Source organism: Rattus norvegicus, chromosome 10 (assembly GCF_021556685.1).
Source record: "Rattus norvegicus strain SHRSP/BbbUtx chromosome 10, alternate assembly SHRSP_T2T, whole genome shotgun sequence".
NCBI lineage: Eukaryota > Metazoa > Chordata > Mammalia > Rodentia > Muridae > Rattus > Rattus norvegicus.
Genome location: NC_141543.1, coordinates 109,384,961 through 109,401,404, shown reverse-complemented (window position 1 = coordinate 109,401,404; position 16,444 = coordinate 109,384,961). Strand labels below are relative to the sequence as shown.

General features: G+C 53.6%; 2 protein-coding genes across 2 annotated transcripts; one reads left to right on the top strand and one right to left on the bottom strand.

Annotated features, from left to right (window-relative positions):
- Positions 1 to 81: 81 nt before the first annotated feature.
- On the top strand, positions 82 to 11,357 carry Tk1 (thymidine kinase 1). The gene is given in 7 exon segments (NM_052800.1): positions 82 to 209; positions 290 to 321; positions 1,154 to 1,264; positions 4,601 to 4,694; positions 9,107 to 9,196; positions 9,472 to 9,591; positions 9,670 to 11,357. Coding segments are annotated over 7 exon segments (699 nt in total). The 5' UTR covers positions 82 to 143; the 3' UTR covers positions 9,856 to 11,357.
- A 281-nt stretch (positions 11,358 to 11,638) lies between these two features.
- Syngr2 (synaptogyrin 2) lies at positions 11,639 to 16,154 on the bottom strand. The gene is made up of 4 exons (NM_053553.2): positions 16,028 to 16,154; positions 13,282 to 13,519; positions 12,779 to 12,918; positions 11,639 to 12,685 (listed from the first exon to the last, which is right to left on the bottom strand). Exons 1-4 carry the CDS (start codon positions 16,124 to 16,126, stop codon positions 12,488 to 12,490), a joined length of 675 nt encoding a protein of 224 aa, NP_446005.2. The 5' UTR covers positions 16,127 to 16,154; the 3' UTR covers positions 11,639 to 12,487.
- Between the last annotated feature and the right edge of the window lie 290 nt (positions 16,155 to 16,444).

The following is a 16,444-nucleotide window of genomic DNA, read 5'->3' as shown; positions in this document are numbered from 1 at the left end:
GAGAGGGGAGGCGGGTCTCACCAGGCTCCGCCCTGCCGGGCGATTGCTCCGTGCTTAGGCGCGCAAGGGGCACTGTGGGAGGCGTTGTGTGTGACTAACGTACTCCACTCAAGGACCCGGGTGCTAGGATTTACCCCATCGCCATGAGCTACATCAACCTGCCCACCGTGCTGCCCATCTCCCCCAGCAAGACCCGGGGGCAGATCCAGGTGCGGGGTCTGGGTGGGATCGGGTGGTGGGTGGTGAGGGGTGTGCAAGGGGAAACCCCGTAAGATGACTTCTCTTCTAGGTGATTCTCGGGCCCATGTTCTCAGGGAAAAGGTAATGAATGAATGGGCCTTCGGGGCGGTGGGTCTCCCTCTCTCCGCAGACCCTAGCTCTCCTTTCCCACCTCCCCCATCTTTCCAGAGGCCTCTGACTAGGCGGAAAAGGCCGCTCCACCTCTGGGCTTACTTTCCCGCCCAAAATCCTCTTTGCTGGCTTCCTGCCTCCCTCCCGCCCAAGCCTCTTCTCAGGGAACCCTATTTTGCTGAAGCGGACCACATCGGGGTACAATTGAAAACACCCAGTCCACATCCCCAGGAGCCCACCGGACTCCCAAGTGTGTCCCTTGGGAGTTGGGCACCTTTTCCAAGACAGTTTCCTTATGCATTCCCCGTGCGAGCTCTCCTAAAGCCTTGGAGCCCAATTAACTCTCTGAGGTGAGGGTCTGACCTCTGGAAGTCCCACCCCGAGTAACACCCCACACACACACACACTACTCGGGGTTACTTTGCTTTATTTTTTACTTTGTTTTAATTTTTTTAACTCAGAATCTTTTTATGTGGCCCAAGCTAGTCTCGAACTCAGATCCGCTTGCCTCTTCATCTCTTGTGCTGGGATTATAGGGGTGCATCACCACACCAGGCACCCCACTCTTCTTGAACAGCCTGGTGTCACCTCACTTTTGTCCCTCACCTGAGGGTGAGGCCGAAGCTCGAGACCTGGGGCCCAGAAGCAAGCTCTGGCGATTCTGTCAAAGAAGTTCATTCATTATAAATGGAAATTTGTTCAGAACAGCATGTGGTGAACGCGTGCGGTTCTGGCTGGACACTAGGTGGCGGTGGCAGCCCGCGTTTGGCTCGGGCCTCATCTTGCCTGGTTACTCTTGCAGCACGGAGCTGATGAGGAGAGTAAGGCGCTTCCAGATCGCCCAGTACAAGTGCCTGGTCATCAAGTATGCCAAAGACACGCGCTATAGCAACAGCTTCTCCACACATGACCGGTCAGTCCTGCCCCCTTGATCCTGTCCTGCGGGAACCCCTAAGGCACAGGGCATACCTTCACATGCATCAGGGCTGGGGTAGTGAAGGGATGGGCTGCGTTTCACCTCTAATGGATAGGGATGAGGGCTCAAAGCATGGGAGAACCTGGGTTCCACTTGGGTAGAGGCTGCAGCTACCTTGACTCCAGAGGTTCTTTCCCCCTCTTGAGTTGGCTTTCTGTCATCAGGTAGCTGTCATCATTCCCACTTGTGTGTCTACCAGCCCTAGCACTGAACACTTGTCTCTGCTGCCGAAGGGAAAATTTGGGGATTCGTGCTCTGAGGCACTCTTTTCTGAGTATCCTGGACTCAACCCAGAGTCGAAGTCTGACCGTGAGGTTGGGGTAGCCCCTCAGGGTGGCTGGAACCTGGACCGAGGGTGAACAGCCTGGAGCTGTAGGAACAGGTCTCTGAAGCAGAACAAGAAGCAGAGCGGAGAATAACCAGGACTTGGAGTTGGGTCGGGAACTCTAGCCGTGGTTCCTGCCAGGCGAGGTGCTGAGATCTTTACTTCTCTGTCTCTGTAACCGTGGTGTCCAGCACACAGGATGGGATGAGCATCCAGGAGGGCCGAAAGCAGGACGGAGGCAGCCGAGTGTCGGCCACAGCCGGCCTGTTGCCTGTCCTCCCTTGTCTGCTCTACTAGGGGAGGGAAGAGAGAACTTCAGATTCATGAGTATTGTGTTGTGCACACATGTGTCTGTACACACCAGTTCAGAGGACAGCCTCAGGTTATACGTTCTGGGTTCCAAACTCATTGGTCATACTTTTCAGTTTTGTTTTTTTTGAGACAAGATCTCTCTAGACCCATGGCTGCCCTGGAACTCTCTCTCTCTCTCTCTCTCTCTCTCTCTCTCTCTCTCTCTCTCTCTGTAGACCTGGTTGACCTTGAACTCACAGAACCGCCTGCCTCCGCCTTGCCGAACGCCTGGGATCAAAGTCGTGGCCACCACACCTGGCTCAGTGTGCTCTCACAGCAAGGCCTTTACACATTCAGACATCTCAATCCTGTTTTTGATTTGTTTGGTTTTTTATTATTATTTTTTCTTACATATGGGTATTTTGCTTGCTTGTAGATCTGCAAACTACTTGCTTGCCTGGTGCCCTTGGAGACCAGGAAAGGGCATCAGATTCCCCACAACAGGAATTGGAGATCATTGTAAGCTGCCCCATGGTTGGTTCCTCTGCAAGGATAGCACCCGATCCTATCTCTCCAACCTTGAGACAGGTCTCTTGTAGCCTAGCTGGGTTGTAACTTGTGACCTCCCCTCCTCTTCCTCCTGGGATTACAGGCAAGCAATCCCACACCCAGCCCGCACCCCCATCGGCTCTATATAGATAAACGGATTACAGACATGTTTGGTTACGCCCAACTTCCCAGATCTTAAGATTGTGGGGTAATGGGTTGGGAATTTAGCTCAGTGGTAGAGTGCTTGCCTAGCAAGCGCAAGGCCCTGGGTTCGGTCCTCAGCTCCAAAAAAAAAAAGATTGTGGGGTAATAAGTAGGCCTGGGAGGTTCTATTGTTTGTAAGGACACCACTGCATGCTGTTGCCTGTGTTTTGGGAAAGAGCTTTCTCTGAGTTTGTTTCTAAAAACGAGGCAGAAACCACAGGGAGAAGGCGCTGGGTGCAGCCCAGCATTCCACTCCTTAGAGAGCAGAGAGGTTCCTGGCATCCTTTAATGGTGTTCTGGAGCATGTCCAACCTGGCCTTCAGAGGCCTGGGTGGGTTCTTCCTTCCTGGGAAGCGGTCCACAGTAAGACTGTAAGCAGAGGCTTCACAGCCTGACTCTGCCCGCAGCTGGCCACATGGCGTGCAGAGTCCTCCAGTCTGTGGAGAGCGATGAATTAGAACCGGGTTCCAGAGCATCACTCTGCTGTCTGGTTTCCAGGACGCTCCTTATCCTGGGCTGCTCGGGGCAAATCCACAGGCCTGTGACAGTCTCCCTTCCCTGGGCACTGCACTCTTGCTTCTCTGGGCTGGAGAGGTGGCTAATAAGAGTACTTGGTCTTACCAAGGAGGACCCAGGTTCCATTCCAAGCACACACTTGATGGCTCACGACTGTAAGCAACTCCAGCTCCAGAAGTTCTAACACCCTCTTCTGACCTCCAAGGGCGCCAGACGTACACACGGTACACACGGTACACAGATGTACACGCAGGGAAACCGCTAATCCTGTGACTAAATTATTTAAATTTTCCCTGGTGTGGCTTACACTTTTAATTCTAGCTAGCACTTGTTGGGCAGAGGCAGAGTATGGGGCCAGCCTGGTCTACAGAGAGACCTTGACTCAAATGAGTTGTTTTGCTTTGTCTTTTGGTACTGAGGGATAGAACCTCAGGCAGAAGCCACCGGGTGCTCTGCCTCTAGGCTACAAATTATATTTTATGATGGCAGTGACATATGTTAATATCATCTCAGTTTATTTATTTTGAATTAAGAAAAACACATTTTATATATATATATATATATGGATTTTGCTGCTCAGAGTATCGTGTCCCCTGAGGACTGTCCCTCATAAAACACTTGGGTGGCTCCGTAGTTGAGAGCTTATGTAGTGTATATAGCTGATTGTCTGGAAGGTAAGTTTTTGGACTGTTTTGTTTCTTGTGGGGGAGGGTAACTTGTTCGGGGTTTAGATTTTGGTGTGCACATTGGTTTTTGAAGCATTCCATAGCCCAGGCTGACTTGGAACTTACTTGCTTGGAGCTCCTGAGTGTTTCAGTTACAGCGCGGGTGTATTCCCATGTTCACTGTCAACCTCGTGGCTTGGCTTGCTTAGTGGCCTGCTCTCTCTCCTGTTCTCAGAGGCCTTGGGCCTTTCCTGATGGCCCCAGTACCTAGGCCAGGTACCGCGTGTCCTGTTGAATAAGAACTGGAGTCGGGTTGAAGAGATGGCTCAGTGGTTAAGAGCACTGACTGCTCTTCCAGAGGTCCTGAGTTCAAATCCCAGTGACCACATGGTGGCTCACAACCATCTGTAATGGGATCTGATGCCCTCTTCTGGTGTGTCTGAAGACAGCTACAGTATACTTATACATAATTAATAAATAAGCCTTTTTTTTTTTTTTTTTAAAGAACTTTGGGGTCTTTGTTGACCTTAGTAGCAGACACTACCCATATTCAGTTGAGGGAGGTAAGCTGTAATAACTGGTTTTCTGAACAAGGCCTGTATTCCCCGTTCCTCCCCCCATAGAAGCTACGGGAACACCTCAGGCTGCTCTGTGGGAACGCCACAGTAGCACTCTCATCCGGGCGCCTGTGGCCTTGCTCATCCTCTGGCCTTATCTTCCCAGGAACACCATGGATGCACTGCCGGCCTGCATGCTCAAGGATGTGGCCCAGGAGGCCTTGGGTGTGGCTGTCATTGGCATCGATGAAGGGCAGTTTGTAAGTTAGCTTGCGGCACAACCCCTACCCACCCCTGGCCCTTCATGCCCTGCAGGCTCAGAAGTTCCGTTCATCTTTTCGGAAAGATGGGTCATTGACTTGTCTTTACTGGTGTGTGGATCCCCTTGCCTGTGTGCATATTGTCATTTGGGTGGCTAGGGTTGCTTTTGCCAAAGTAGCTATGAGGGAGAGAACTCCAGCCTTGGCCTCATTGGTGGCCAGACCTCCAGTCCTTTGACCCCAGCCTTGCTTTGGTCTGGGGGTTTGTTTGTGGGGTTTTATTCTTCTTTGGGAGGTGGTGTTTGTTTTCAGGGTATGCTCTGACTGGGGTGGGAATTGTGTCTTTCATGGTCTTAAACACCACCCCCAACCCTCACCCCTACCATGCTTTGGAAGTTTGGCCATTGCTAGCAGTAGAAGTCCTTCAGTGAGGGCCCGGGCGGGGCTGGCAGAGCACCCGCCTAGTTGAGTACAAGGCCCAGCCCAGCATGACATGAACTGGACAAGCTGGAATGCCTCTGGGTCTAGCACCAGAGATGAAGGCGGGGATCGGTTCAAAGTATCATTGGCTCTGTGTAGCCAGTTTGGAGTCAGCCTGGGCTCCAAGAGGGCCTGCAAACAAGTAGGGCCTCGCCACACCTACTTCATTGCCAGTTAAAGGCTGTCTGTATCCGGTCCACCAGAGAGAATGAGGACAGAGGCCTAACAAACCACACTCTAAAATTTGACATCATAGACATTGTCTAAAGTATTTGTTGATAGGTGATGAGGTGATGCTGTGATCCCCATACTTGGGAGACTAAGGCAGGAGGAGGGTCAGGAGTTCAAAGCCAGCTTTAGCTACAGAGGAGACCTTGTCTTAAATCAAAAATAGGGCCAGTGAGATGGCTCAGTGGGTAAAGGAGCTTGCTGCACGGCCTGGAGGCCCAAGTTCAATCCCTAGAACCCACGAAAGGGAAAGAGCAGGAAACCGGCTCCTCAGAGTTATCCCCTGACTTCCACGTGTGAGCGCCCACCTCCCATGTATCATATGTGATGATAGACATTGTAAAACGGTAATGGCTGGAGAGCAGGCTCGGTTGTTGAGAGCACTTGCTCACTTTGCAAGTGACCGGATTTGTTCCCAGCACTCACACTGGGCAGTTCATAGCCACTTACAGCTCCAGCCCAGGACCTCTCCCAGCCTGTGTGGGCATCTACACATATGCAAGTCCTCATACACTCGTCGGATAGACATGTACACATGACTTTCTTTTTTTTTTTTTTCCGGAGCTGGGGACTGAACCCAGGGCTTTGCGCTTGCTAGGCAAGTGCTCTACCACTGAGCTAAATCCCCAACCCCACACATGACTTTTTTAAATTTTAAAAATAGTGGTCACATAAAGATGGCGTGATGTCCCAAGCAAGCAGCCTGTGACAACATAATAAACCACTCAATGGAAAATGAGTCCTGTGGCAGCAAGAGGCTTGTTCACAAACCTGGATGATGGTCCTGGGTGGTGGGGTTTGGGCCAGAGGCTCTGTATCACTTGATGACTTTCTGCTAGACTTTGCTGTGGCTCTCTGGCCGCCCACCAGTCTTACGATCTACCCTGGAAGGAGAGAGGCTGTTTGGGTTTAGAGGAGGAATGTTCCAATCTGTCCCTCGTGTGCCCCCGACCCCCAGGATAGAATGAGAAAGCTCTGGCCATGATACCCTCGTCATGCTCTTGGCATCTGTCTATCCATTTGGACATGCCTGATCTGTTTTGTCCTCAGAGGTAAACCTTGGGAGTGCAATGGCTGTGCAGACGTTGACTTAGGACACAGTTTCCCCCCTCAGGCCTGCGGCAGTAGCCTGCTTACTCTGTGCTCTCCTGGTATTCCCAGAGGCCCAGCCGCACTCCCTAGGCACTACCTTCTTTTCTTTTCTTTCTTTCTTTCTTTCTTTTTTTTTTTTTTTAAAGATTTGTTTATTTATTCACTATAGCTGTCTTCATGCACACCAGAAGAGGGCATCAGATCCCGTTACAGATGGTTGTGAGCCACCACGTGGTTGCTGGGAATTGAACTCAGGACCTCTGGAAGAGCAGTCAGTGCTTTTAGCCGCTGAGCCATCTCTCCAGCCCACTACCTTCTTTTCTTAGCTCTTCCTGCTTGATAGACTCATACCCAGGTCTGGCACCAGCCTACCAGTCGCCCCAACCCTCTTCCCCATCCTAACCTATAGGAGAGATTTATTTCTATGCGCCCCACCCCCACCCCACCTTATGATTAAGGAAAACGAGTTCATTTAGTGGCTACTTGGAGTTTTGGGGTGGGGTCTTGCTTTGTGGTCCAGGCTAGATTAGAACTCGGGCCCGAGTGCTGGTATTGTGTAGTCATGGGCCCTCGCACAGGCTACAGTGAGTATTCAGTGTGCACTGTATAAACAACACAATTCTTGTGTGCTTCCGCCCCAGACTCTAGACCCTGCTCCTTACTAAGTTCAGGATCTCCTCGTGGTAACACAAGGAGATTGCCCTTCCTTCCTGTGTCCTCAGACAGTGGGTAGAGGGTCTTGTAGGGTCCCTGGAGCCAGAGCTGAGGACATAGAGCTTCCCGTGTGTTCATTCACCAGAAGCAGGGCCCACAGCTTCTGGGCAAGATTAGAAGCTTGCATCGTTAAGAACTTTGTTTCCCTTCTTTTTGACGCAGTAATGACAGGCTCAATGTAGGGCACAGCAGGAGCACACCAGACAAAGGAGGCTTGCCACTTAAGTGTCTTTGAACCAGAAACTACCAGGAATGCCCTGCGAGCCAATATTGTGGGTTCTAAAGCCTGCCACGGGGCAAACACTAGTCGTGGAACAGTGGCCCTCCGGGAGGGGACCGAGCTCCTTTTGGCGGAAGGGTGGTGCTTGTTTGATTGCTTCTGGCATAGACTGCACCTGCTTTGTCAGTGGTCACGTGAGACTGAGGAAGGGTCTTTATTCATGCGGCCAGGGTGCCTGCCTTGCCTGGTGTTGACCCAAGAGATTATGTTCAGCCAGTGCCAGGACTCTGATGAATGCCAGTCCAGCCTGGACGCTTCTAATTATACACGTGTGTTTTTATAGAGCAAGCCATGTCACATGCTGTGACTATTGTGGGAATGGCTGAGTCCAGGGACCAATCGCATCCATTCCAAGTTTCTGCCCTTTGGCTGCGGCATTCTAGGTCTGGAGATAAATCTGGAGCTTCCACCTCACCTCCGTTGAAAGACTAAAACTGGGAGGGACCGTGGAAGAAGAGAAAGGTTAGAACGTTAAGGTGTAGGGCAGAGATATGTTCAAGAAAAGGTCCAAGAACCAGGCAGGCAGGAGATTGCTTTGCAACCCAGGCCAGCCTGGGTTGCACAGCAGTAACCAATCAAAAGTGAGAGACAGAAGGGATGGGGAGACAGTTCTGTCAGTGAGGGAGGCCCTGGCTCTGCAGGCATGAGTGCCTGAGTTTGGGTCCCTAGCACCCGTGTACAACACTGGGTATAGCCACATGTCCATAATCCCAGTGTGAGGAAGGCAGAGACAGGCAGGCCCCTGGAGCTCCCTGACTAGGCAGCCCAGCCCAGTAGCTGTGCTCCAGATTCAGGAAGAGACCCAGCTCAAACAAAATGGAAGCGCCAGGCTCATAGCATAGGCCTTTAATCTTAGAACTTCAGGGGCAGAGGCAAGTAGATCTCCTGAGTTCAAGGCTAACCTGGTCTACACCCGTGCTGTGAAAGGGGAGGCTGGCCTGAGAGACAGTGGAAGGCGGAGGGCAGCTATCCCTGCCAACCTACTTACGTACGCCTTGTACATCTCATTACCAAGAGTCCCCCTCCTCCTTCCCTCCCTTCCTCCCTCCAGCTGTCCATGGGGGCTAAAAGTGCATGTGTGCATGTGAGGGTGGGTGCCTGCAGATGCCAAAAGAGGACATTAGCTGTCCTTGCATCTGGAGTTACAGATGGTTTGTAAGCTATCTGTTGTGGGTGCTGGGAATTGAATTCTAGTTAGCTATAAGAACAAGCCATGCTTGTAACCCCTGAACCATCTCTCCAGCCCTGGTTTATTTTAACTTCCTAATCCTTCTACCTTTAAAGTAGTGGTATTGTGTTGGACACCTTGTCTGGCTCATTTGATGTGGGGGTAGGGGATGGGGGTGGAGCCAAGGGCTTCATGCACACTGTTTAAGCTGTTCAACCCCAGGGGGGTCTCGACCCACTAGTTGAGAACTGCTGTTCCAGCCTCTCTGGTATGTAGAGGCCTCTGTGGGCCAGCCCTGGGTAGCAGTGGGCATGCAGGTGGGATGTTTCACAGGAGTGGCAGTGCGGTCTGATCTCCGGCTCTGGGCTTACCTGTGTGCTCGGATCCCTCACCGTCTTCATGAGGCCCTTGCTCAGGACGCCTCACTTCATCCTCTCTGAACTTTCCTAGTTCCCTGACATTGTGGATTTCTGTGAAACGATGGCCAATACAGGCAAGACAGTGATTGTGGCGGCGCTGGACGGAACCTTCCAGAGGAAGGTAAAGATGTCTGACCCATGGCAGCGGTCTTGAGAGGGGAGACAGCATGCAAGGTCTCCCCATGCAGCTCTCTAGTGAAGCAGGACCAGTAAAGTATGATGTTGCTGAATCATGGGGTTTAAAAGAGAAGCGTTGGGCTGGGGGCAGCCCAGGCTGTAACACACTTGCCTTGCACACAGGCTTGCGTCAGTTCCGCAGAACTCCCTCCACACGCATACACGTGAACACAGGCAGGGAGGGAAGTGCCTGGCTAACACTTTTGCTGTCCTGTGTAGGCTTTCGGCAGCATCTTGAACCTGGTGCCCTTGGCCGAGAGTGTGGTGAAGCTCACCGCTGTGTGCATGGAGTGCTTTCGAGAAGCTTCCTACACCAAGAGGCTGGGCCTGGAGAAAGAGGTATCTCCTTGTGCTTCTGCCCACGGAGTGGGGTGGGCTTAGGCTTCTGAGTCCTCCCTCATACGCCTCTCCTACCAGGTGGAGGTGATTGGCGGAGCGGACAAGTACCACTCTGTTTGCCGCCTGTGCTACTTTAAGAAGTCTTCAGCCCAGACTGCAGACAACAAAGAGAACTACTCAGTGCTGGGGCAGCCTATAGAGATCCCGGCTGTCAGGAAGCTCTTTGCCCCTCAGCAAATCCTACAGTGTAACTCTGCCAACTGAGGGGACCCAGGGCCTGCCAGCTCCTTCCCCAGGTTGGACTCCCAGAGAGCAGGGAAAGGGGCGGGGCCTGCCATTCCTACTGGACATTGCACCTTGGCTTATCTGCTTGTTGAAACCTTTCTTAGTTCCCTTCTTATAATGGTTGTGAGCCCCCAACCCAACGCTTCTCTCTTAAACCCCGTGATTCAGGCAACATCATACTTTACTGGTCTTGCTTCACTAGAGAGCTGCATGGGGAGACCTTGCTGGAAATTGAACTTGGGACCTCTGGAAGAGTGGTCAGTCCTCTTAACCCCTGAGCTATCATTCCAGCACCTTTAGCTCCCTTCTTGGTTGCCAAGACACCTCAGCACAGACTGGAGCCCAGACCCTGCCTGGTGGCTCGGGTCTCACATTCAGCCAAAGGTGAGAACAGAGCCACCCAGCATTGTGACATTGGTGGTGCTAGCTTCTTCCTTGTTGGTGGCTTTCACTGCTGGGTTTCCGTTTCAGCCCCACACTTTACCAAGGCTCTAGCCTTCTCACAGCTCTCCCATATATGTATCCCTTGACCCCTACTGCCATTATAGCTCCAATCCTTCTCTGCTCAGCTCTCAGTAAGCCAAGGGAGTATGTTTCTTGTGCCCCATTACTTATAACTTACTTAGCCTGGGTTTCCCTAAATCTTGCAACTAGCACCCACATGACTTGGGGGTAGAAATTTCTTCTGTAGTACTAATGGTCTCCACCACAGCCCAAGAGGAACAGTCACCCACATTTCTATCTGGTTGGTTTGGGGACAAAAATGGCAAAGGCACCTGCCAGGAGAGTCAGGAGATGGTGTTTCTAGCTGGCACGGAAGGTCAGGTTTTGTGAGACCGATACCTGATAGATTGAGTTGAGGAAACGGCTCAGATGGCCTTGGAAAGTGGGCAGGGTGACACTTGAGGACCAGAGACCTGGGTCTAAGGTGTGGGGTGCTGCTGGTGCCATGCCCAACTGCTCAAGGCATGCTCTCCAGAGGAGGCCCACAGCTCGGAGCCCGGCCTGTCAGTTTATACTTCAGATTTTGAAAGACGCGGCCAGCGGCTCTCCACAGCCCCATTATTGCACAAGAGTTTACCTCAGGGGCATGGCTGCTTCCTGACAGAGATGGGTCCACTCCCTGCCAAGTCCCTGGAAGGTGTCAAGAGGGGCCAGAGTCAACCTCAGAGGGGCAACACCCAGGGGCCCCTGGCAGGCATCGGAAACCTGGCCAGCTGTCCAGAACAATCCGCCTCACAAGCTGTCATGGTGGCTGTTTTAGGATGCAGTAGAAGGCAGTGTGAAGACTGAGACCCCACTAGGGAAGCTGCCACCCCAAACTTAAAGAACATGGTCTAACTGGGCATGGTGGTCTGCAGCTTTACCCAGTACTCAAACCACATGTTGGCTCCCAACCATCTGTAAGGGGATTCAATGCCTCCTCTTGTGTGGATATAAATAAAACAAAAATAAATCTTAAAAAAACAAAACAAAACAAAACCATGGTGTAGAACTAGAACCATGTTGAGGCAGGAGGATTGCCTCAAGTTGGGGACTTACCTGAGTTACACAGTGAGATGCTGCTCTAGCCAAGCATGCACCATAGGCCTGGGCTATGCAGATATCATCTTTGAAAGGATGGGAGCCCAGCATGAAGTTCAGGGTTTGACAGCCAGCACTTGGAGAAGGTCAGAGCTTCACCCTCGGCTGTGTAAGTTGGAGGCCTTGTCTCAAAGCAATACATCCAAAGTATCTACCCCTAGCCTGAGACGCCACCAAGTACAACAGGCTGAGAAAAACGTTTATTCCATCTCCAAACTAGTCTACAGAACTGAGGGCAGGGCTGTCCCCACCAAGTCTCCGTACATTCAGTGCAGGGGTTCCTGCCCTCCCCACTAGTATCTAACAGCTGCTTGGGAATATTTACATAAAGCCAGGTGCTGTCTCCGGGCAAGTTCTGTCCTTCTGCCAGGGGTAGGAGCAAGAAAGGAGTGGTATCTCGTCCCTCTGCCCGCCCCACAGCTGTCAGGCAGGCAGCCTGGAGACGGTTGGCACAGTGGTGACCCCAGAAGACACAGCAGTGAGCATAGAACCCAGACGAAGCTGGGTCCTGAACCTGAGTGAGGAAGTGGGGAGCCGAGCACTGAGGAGACAGGTAGCACAAGGATCCCCAAGTTTGTCTTTGGAGAAAAAAAAGTTGGGGCTCCCAAGGCCTCCAGCTGTAGGGAAAGTGGCATGTGTCAAAAACTGCAGCGGGCACCTGCTTCTGGCTCTGATGGGGTTCAGTGTTATTAAAAGCAATGCGGAGCTGAGCGTACGGCTGGATGGCAGCGCTGGCTAAGCAAATCCAAGGCCCTGGGTTCCATTTACAGTACTGGGGTGGGGGGATAAGGCCTAGTAAAACCCTCTCCTCAAAGATGCCCTTGAGGGTCAGGCGGGTGGCGGTGAAGCCCCTCTGGGCATGGGCACTTCAGGTGTGCTCTGGCTGCTGGGGTGCAGAAAGGCATGGACTCGGGCTGTCAACTGTAACAGCCAAGGGACTACAGTTCTGGACAGCAAACCTTGAGAGAAGTCCAGGGTGGAGGGGCAGCCCCACCAAGCACCCTCCTGCCTCTTTGTCCCTGGCTGCTCAGTACACTGGGGGAGGCTGGTAGCCCTCAGTAGTCTCCACATTCTGGGTGAAGGGCGGCTGCTGGTAGTTTTCCACCGAGGCACTAGGGTAGGAGGCGTAGGCTGTGGTGGGATCCGGCGTGGGGTCCACATAGTTCTGAATGAAGGCATCCACTCCAGCCTTGTAACGCTGGTAGGCCAGGGAGGCCAGCACACCCTGTGGGTGGGTTGGGGGAGAGCCAAGGTGTGGGCAGGGCAAGGGACCTCAGTGTTCACCCAATCCTCCACTGCCTTCCCCCGGTCCACCTACCCAGGAGAAGATGGAGAAGAAACTGAAGGTGATGGCAGCCCGGGCTGAGTCTGCTCCCACCAACACGTCATCAGGTTTGGTGGCTGCCCACTGGTTGGTCAGAAAGCAGAAACCGACAAACCACAGGAAGGTCCAGAGAGCTAGGGAAATAACAAGGGAGAGGCGGCCTCAGCGATGGACTGGATCCCCAGGATCCAGGAGGGACACAGAGGACTCTCCCAGGGCCTTGAGCTGTGCAACCTATAGGAGCAGAGGGACGTGAGAGTAAGGGGTCAGCTAAGTGGGGTTGATGAGCCCAGAAACCTGATGCCATGCCTCACACTTCTATCCCAACACCCTTGAATTTCTGAAGCCAGAAAGCTTTGTGTGCCGTCCCAGGGTACAGGGGGACCTAGGAGAAGCCTCAGGTAAGGTTCATGCCCCTCAGCTGCTGTCAGCAGCCCCTCCCAGCAGCACCAAGGTCTCAGTCATGAAGCCCCGGTATACCAGTGCCATGGGCATACCTGAGAAGAGCAGGTCACCAATGACCAGATACTTGCGGTCAGTGGCATTGCTTATCTGAGAGAAAAACGCATCCACCACAAGGAAGAAGGCTGAGGCCAGGAAGGCCAGCACCCCAATGGCACTGCCGTAGCGGCAGGCATCTTCGTTCCGGTTGAACACACAGTGTAGCTGGTCAGATGAGTGAAGGTTGATGTAGCCCTCGCCGAAGATGCAGGAGAATACGATCAAGGCCAAGACCTGGGGAAGAGGAGATTCTGTGGGCAGTGGCAGACGCGTGCGGGCCATATCCTGTACAGACCCCTGTTAGGGCCTAGAGAGGAGGGTCCTGGTAGGACAGGGTATCTCTTGTCTCCCTGCTGATGTCCTCATCTGAGGCTGGTGCTTCAACTCCTTCTGGACTCATGGGACAGAGTGACAGGGGGCTGGGGACAGAATGGGCTATTTATTCTGAGAAGGGGCTATCTCTTAGCTGCCTGACTACAGTGTGTTCTCATTCAGGGTAGTGACTAAGAACAAAGAAGAATCTCCATTTTGTATGAGATTTTTTTTGTTGTTGTTTATTGGGGGGAGGGGTGTTGGTGGTTTGGTTTTTTTTTGTTTGTTTGTGATGAAGGGGTCTCATTTAGCTGTGTAACTCAGGATGATTCCTGATCCTCCTGCCTCCACCTCCCAATCCCGGGATAACCATGTGCCTGTTTGGGTCTCCCCCTCCCCTATCCTATCCTATCCTGATCGCTGGCAACATTTTTTTTTTCCAGAGCTGGGGACTGAACCCAGGGCCTTGGGAACCCAGGGACCACTGAGCTAAATCCCCAACCCCGATCGCTGGCAACTTTAACCCAGGCTTCACACGTGCTAGGCAAGTGCACCACCATGGACCTACATTTTTAGTCCTTGAGGTTGTGTGTGTGTAAGTTTCTTTTTGTTGTTGTTGTTGTTGTTGTTTTTGATGGTTCTGTCTTGTTTTTGGATACAGGGCCTCATCAGGTACCAATGCCTGTCCTGGAATTCAGGGAACTTGCCTCTGCCTCCAGAAGAGAATGCTGGGAGTAAATGCCTGTGCCACCACACCTGCCCGTTTGGTTGTTTTAAGATAGACTCTCAGTCTGGAGAGATGGCTCACAGTTAAGAGCACTGACTGCTCTTGCAGGGGACCTGGACACCCACATATTAGCTCATAAACCACCTGTGACTCCAATTCCAGGGGACAAGATAACCACCTTCCGACTCTGAATGCCAGGCACGAAAGTGGTGTGCCTTCATACAGGCAAACACTCATACCCATGAAATAAAAATAAAAAGAATAAAAAAAGACAAGATCTCACTCTGGTTCAGGCTGGCCTGAAGTTCGTGACAATCCTGCCTCAGCCTCCTCAGTGCTGAGATACTGGGTTGAGCCACCACATCCCACTTGGATGAGTTTTAAACAAGATGGGCCACAAAGTCACGGAGGCGAAACTCGAAGCGTTTCATCCAACGTTCACCGCAACACCCTCACTCAAGTCAACTCTACAGCATAGACCAACGTCTTCCAGAACACCCTTCAACAGCAGCCCTGCTCCCCTCCGAGACTTCCCTATGGCAAGAGACTCCCCAGCTAGCCAGCCTTCTCCCTACAAGGACTTCCGGCTTCTGTGGCACGTCGGCCCCTCCCCTCCAGAGAACTACAACTCTCCAGCTCCACACTGGTTCCCCTCAGAACAAGGTTCTTGGGGTGATGAGATCCACAGATCTGTGAGCCAGGGCAGAGGTGGGAAACTCACCAGCAGAGACTGCCCAAAGTTTGGTAGGCAGCCCCTTTGGCATTTCGCCTCCTCCCCACACCCTAAGGCCACTGCCAAGCCCACGTGAACGCGGCAGATGCAACTGAGTCTGTGGGCACCTGGCTGCCTCCAGACTCGCAGGACTAGAGCGATCCTGCCGGGACGCTCTCAATAGGGCCGTGCAACTGACAGTCACAAGCCCCACCCCTAGCTGCGGATGAAGCCGGAACTCCAGGACTGGGCGCAGAGTCTGGGTCAGGACTCCTGGCACTGCCATCCTGACTGACGGTACAATCCAGGACTGAGTCGCTAGACTCCACCGCTAGGCTGGGAGGCTTCGGAGAGCCAGGGCACCTCCAAGGCTCCAGGCCCAGGTACTCTGGGTGCAGTGGGGCCACCCTCAATCTGGCGCTAAAACCTCTGCGTTCAGTATTTTCGTCCCAAGATCTAGAAAGCCGTCCTGCATCCGGGGGGAGGGAGTGCGTTCTGCTGTGTGAGCAGACTGGCCAGTCTCTGAGAGGGAAGGAAACCCTCCTTAGGGGCGCCGGACCAATCCCCCTCCTTGCACCCCACGTGGCTTCAGAAAGTCCCTTCCAGGTGAATTCCCTAGGCTGGGAGTCGCGGCGTGCCGGCCACCTGCTGCGGCGTGCCCCTCTCCGGCCCCTCCCACTGCCAGCAGGGCGACAGGCCTGCCTCCCCGGAGCACCTCAGGGACGTCCGCCACCAGAGTGGCCCGGACGAGTGGTCGAGGGTGCGGCGGGGCCCGGCCCCGAGTGGGAGAGACAAGGTCCAGAGCCACGCAGTGTAACAGACGACAGGACGCACCGGCTAGAGGGGACAGAGACGCGGAGGGGCGCGAGGCCCCGCGCTCTCCGCCAGGCCCGGGACGCGCGGCCGCCGCCACCTGTTGCGCTCCGCCGCTGGCGGCCCACGGCCCCTGTACCCGGGACGCGCGGCTCCGGGTCCTCTCCGGTCGACTCACCATGCTCACGAGGCGCGTCACCACCTGAGGCTGGGACACATAGCGCCGCAGGTCGAAGGAGCCGCCCGCGTTGGCCGCGCCATAGGCCCCGCTCTCCATGTCGCCGTCGCCGCCGAGCCGCGGATGGCCGGGAACCAGCCGGATTGCCCCGCCCCCGTTCAGCCCCGCCCATGGAGGCGTGGCCGCCCCGCCGATGGGCGTGGCCAACAGCCGGGAACTCCGGCCGAGTACCCCTCTGTACTGTGCTGGAAGTTGGCCTGAACTTGAAGCTGCTCCTGAGGTTCAAGGGGGAGGAAAAGCTCACCCCTGGGAAATCAGTCATCCCAAGTTCAACCAGAAAGGATCAGAGAGTCCCCAGGAAGAGACATCCTCGGCGGCCTCCACTTTACACTTACACACTGCCCTGTGAGGGTCCTC